General features: G+C 40.1%; 1 protein-coding gene across 1 annotated transcript; it reads right to left on the reverse strand.

Moving 5' to 3' along the window:
* Positions 1-282: 282 nt before the first annotated feature.
* On the reverse strand, positions 283-3,898 carry LOC103714718 (rop guanine nucleotide exchange factor 9-like). Its single transcript, XM_017844828.5, has 7 exons — positions 3,643-3,898; positions 3,243-3,359; positions 2,631-2,785; positions 2,389-2,463; positions 1,995-2,267; positions 987-1,307; positions 283-881 (listed from the first exon to the last, which is right to left on the reverse strand). Exons 1-7 carry the CDS (start codon positions 3,896-3,898, stop codon positions 465-467), a joined length of 1,614 nt encoding a protein of 537 aa, XP_017700317.3. The 3' UTR covers positions 283-464.
* Positions 3,899-4,601: the final 703 nt, after the last annotated feature.

A 4,601-nucleotide genomic window follows, 5' to 3' on the forward strand; every position in this document is an offset into this window, starting at 1 on the left:
AGAAATATGATAAATAGTTTGCATGAATTGCTAGAAGAGAACCTTCAAAGCCTTTATTACTCTTTTCTAAAAAGAGATTCATGCAATCCATGTGGTGCCTTTATGGTCGAAGAAATTAGTTATCTACAATCTCATTTAGGATGGTGTAAGTTAGAATATGATTAGTAGCTACAAGGAGGAGGGAAAAGAAAAGATGATCATTAGCTACAAAAGTATTTATGGCATTTGAGAAAAGAGGCAACCAGCATGTTAAACAGAACTAGCACTTTCCCATCTTCCTATTAACAATTAATCTATCAAGCTCTAATGCTTCTGTACTATCTACATTTAAATCGAAGCTCTCTCTCTCTCTCTCTCTCTCTCTCTGCGTGTGTGTGTGTGTGTGTGTGTGTGTGTGTGTGATTGAGTGTGCGTATATGTGTGTGCGTGTCCAATTTCATATCTCCTCTACTGTTAGGAACTCCTTAATGGCGAGCTGTCGGGCTTCTCAAGCCTCCCAAGTTCTCGAGCTTCTCTATATAGGAAAATTTCTTTGCCACAATGTTAGGAGGCTTCTTCAGTTTCTCCATGTTATTCAAATTCCCTGAATCCTTCTTTTCTGCTTCTGCATCTGGATCAAAATGCCAACCCATGAAATCTGACAGTGTCATTGAGGTGGGTGCTTCCTTCAACTTCTCCAACTCTTCTTTTGGGTCCAGTTTCTTCACCATTCCTGCTGTGTCTGAATCAGACAACAGCGAGTGTTTTCTGTTTGAGTCTATGTGTGATGGATCTCGAGCAACAGAGTCTGCATATAGGACATCTTCAATTTGCGACATCACTGTGAATGCTAAGCTTTCTAGAACCCTTGAGTAGCTTTCCAAAATAGACTGTCCAACATCCTGCAGAAAATTCAGCAGATGGTCCAGAGTTTGTTACATTGCTCTATAGTTGAGGCTGAACATGTTATTCTAGGATAATGAAGCAAGAGACAGTTTGTTTCTTACTCTGTTGTACTGGATTTTGCTTATGTCGAGGGCTGATTGAGGAATGCCAGGAAACCTTTGCTTGATCAGGTGTAGGATGGTCTCTGCTCTCTCTTCAAACTGCTCCCTCTTCTCTAAGCTAACAGCTGAACCCCAAGATGATTTGCCATCCTTATTGTGCATCTTCCTCATCCAAATGACAATGGATGCTTCAATCCGGTTTTTAAGGTCAACGACCTTATGCTCCGTCGATAAGTCTATTGATGCAAGGAATTCTTCAGGGTCAAACACTTCAACAGTAATGCTCTTATAGATTGCATCTCCTAGGCTTGACCTTCCATTCTGTCGTTAAGAAGGAAAAAGAACCCAACTTAAGATATAAACATTGTTAAAAAGAGAATTAGAGAGCGCGCATGCTTCTTTTTCTTCTCATGGTAATGAAAATCAGGAAAATGAGATAATACTATATCATTAGCAGGTTCTTCAAGAAATTGAATGCATATTGTTAAAGAGGGAAAATATCACATTTTTAATAGCCAGATGTTTAAATGTCTGGCATGCAGACTGATTCTTCTCTGGTACATTAAAACTTCACCAAAAATTATCTTGGACCAAGCATAATGTTGAAAGATATAATTTGCTATCCTAAATAACATTTCAAATCATTGAACGTGACACAGCAGAATAATCCTTTTCACTATTTATGCATGATTAGATGCCGGTTGGAAAAGCCGGAGTCAAAAGAACAGGCACGAGGATTACTCAGGGAAGAAGCATAACAATGAAATTCCTCTTGTAGAAGTCATTTTAGATGTCAAAATTCCTTCCCCAAAGTTTTTAATACTAGTTGTATTATTTAATACAATGGAAGCAGTGAAAATTGAATCTGCATTTATACCATGCAACCTGATTTATCTTGAGTGAAGAAAATGATATCATTCTAGGGTCGCTTCTCATTAGGAATTTCATGTTTATGTGGAATTGCAGAACATATTAGCTGGACAATAGAAATCAAATAAGAGTTCAAACCTTTGGAAGCGATTCAATATAAACCTCAGGGACCTCCATTTCCATAAGAACCTGAGCATTTATAGCCATAGCTGCCTTGAGAACTTGGTTTACAGAATCTTTTTGGAACAGCAGCCATCTTCTGGAGACCTCAGAGAGCCCACTTGGAGGAACTTTGACAGTGGGAAGCCACCACTTGTCATCCCTCCTCTTTGCATTCCCGTTCTCAGACTCATCAGCATCCCGTGATACATACCAAAATTCATTCTGGTCTTTGAAGTTTTCAAGATAGCCCTGTATTTCCATGGAAAAGGATATGAAATGAGAATTGAAATCTGCATGAGTAATAAAGATTTCTACCATTATTATTATTATTATTATTATACAAAAAAGAAAGAAGGATGGGCTATCTCACAATGAGCATTGCATCAAGCTTGCGCAAGGCAGGAACATTCATGAGAAGATCTTTGCGTTGCTGAGTTACCATTATCTGTAAAAGAAAAGCAAATAATGGCAATCAAATTCATGCAGGTTTGAAGCATACCGATATGTATACACATTGCTTAAATTTTTGTCTATTAGTATAGTGAAGATCATTTAAGAATGGAATAGAGAAAAAGGGAAAAAAAAAAACAAGAGAGAGAGTTCGTCTATAACCTCCATGTGTGATCCATCTTTTGACGTCTGTTGTGAAGGAACAAATTCTACAATATGATCAGTGACAGATAAAAGCCAATCAATTTCTTTACGCCACCTTGCTTTCCTTTCAGCAGACATGGGCTCCAAACGCCGTTGCTCGCCAAAAACAGAAGCTGCATCAACCAGAAAGATAAAAAACAAGAAGCTATTAAAAGTTGTCTTAATTTGTGCTTGTGATGAGTTGTGAGTTATCTAGTAGTGAAAGATGTTTATGCCAATATATAACTCCATTAACACTAACAAAAATAAGGATCTTGACAATTAGTCATCTCCCAACCCAGATTAACAAATACTTCACTTTTCTTATAAACGATTAATGGAACAAAACAACACATGCTGCCCAATTAATGATTGCATTATTTTCTTTAAGCAACAGTTGTAACCTTAATCTTCTTTCTCAAAAATAAAAGCCATTTCTACTAATATAACAAATCCATCATGGACGATTCATGTATCCACTTTCCCTGATTAAGGTTATAATCATCGTTCGACATAAAGAGACTAAGTGTTGTGTTCCAAAACAAATACATGCATCATGAATGAATTGATGACAGGAAAAATTAGCAATACCTGCAAGATTGGTGATGGCATTGGACAGAGCCAGAGCTGATGAAACTCCTTTTCCACCACCTGACATGTCTTCACCCAGAAGCAGCTTCACAAACCTCTCCTTCATTAGCTCCATTTCTGAATCGGATTTACCAAATTGGAGATTATCATCAAAACAAGCTATCATTACTCTACCAGATTATTGAGCTCTCTCCAACACCAACCTACACCTAAGCATAATTTTTTTGGAGGAAAAAATCTCCAGATAAGAAGATGATCCCTCAGCAGCAGGATCACAGACCGAAGGCCACTCGGCTCAATCTATTCTAATTCGAATTTTGATTACCTTCAATTTACTTACTGTATCTATTAGCATTGAAATCATATAATAGCTTTCCATTTGGATACAAAGGGCTTTTACCTGAAGGCATCCCATCTCGGCCACCCTTGCCCAGGCGAGACTTGGGGGCATTGCTCGACGACCGGTCGAGCGCCCAGCCGATCTGCTGTCCGTCGGGAGGGCAGCCCATATTTGCTCCGTGGCTCCGAAAGATCTTGCTCCCCTCGTTCCCACCCGTATCCTCCAGAATCAGGCTCTGCGCCTGGCGTCCCGAGATCTCGCACATCTCCTCCCTTCCCTTGTCGAGGCTTGGTCCGCGCTTGAGGAATCGAACCATCAGACGTTTCGGCGACTCGACTTTGGACGAGATGCTGTGGAAGGGAAACAGGTCATTTCTCTGAGAGGGAGAACCAAGAACTTTAGAGATCGCCTGTTGAAAGGAATTTGGAGAGACCACAGGTAACCCACCTATCAAAGTGAAGCTGGGGATTGGAATGGAAAGGAAAGGAGGGAACTTTATGGCTTGAAGAGCTATACAATCAATCTAGGAGACGGCAAGGATGGGCAAGGCAGGAACTTGATGGCTTCAAGACCTATGAAATCAAGCAAGGAGATGGAAAAGAGAGGAAAGGTGGAAACTTGATGGCTTAAGAAGAAGAAGAAGAAGACCACCTCTCCTCTAAGGCCAAGGAAAGAAAATGGAGAAAAAAGAAGGAAGGAAAGCTGGCAACTTTGCTGTTCTGGAAGACAGTTTTCAAGGGAATGGGAGAAGGAAGCAGGAGATGGGAGACAAGGTAAAGGTAGGACGTTGAAGTGGGAGATGGTTGAAGAAATGGGAGAGGAAACCCATCCTCCTAAAGCCTAAGGAGTTCTTGGGGAGTTGGGTAGGTCTGTTTCTCTTCTGTTGAGGAATGCCCTTCCTTTACTATTTTTAAGAGCTCAAACGTGAGGTGCATGCTTGAGGATGGGGTTTAGAGGAGGAGAGGTTGAGGAAGGGAATAGAATATAGTTAAAAAAAGAGTTCTTTTTTAAGGAGGGGA

The sequence above is a fragment of the Phoenix dactylifera genome, chromosome 12 (genome assembly GCF_051530095.1).
Source record: "Phoenix dactylifera cultivar Ajwa chromosome 12, Ajwa_hap1_PhDact_Kaust_v1.1, whole genome shotgun sequence".
NCBI lineage: Eukaryota > Viridiplantae > Streptophyta > Magnoliopsida > Arecales > Arecaceae > Phoenix > Phoenix dactylifera.

What these genes read in the sequence shown, in the direction of transcription:
- LOC103714718 (XM_017844828.5), bottom strand. Translation starts at nt 3,898, where the DNA reads ATGGTTCGATTCCTCAAGCGCGGACCAAGCCTCGACAAGGGAAGGGAG. An exon ending in AGCTTGATGCAATGCTCATT is followed by an intron (nt 2,268 to 2,388) that starts GTGAGATAGCCC and finishes ATGGAAATACAG; the next exon opens with GGCTATCTTGAAAACTTCAA. An exon ending in ATATTGAATCGCTTCCAAAG is followed by an intron (nt 1,308 to 1,994) that starts GTTTGAACTCTT and finishes TCTTAACGACAG; the next exon opens with AATGGAAGGTCAAGCCTAGG.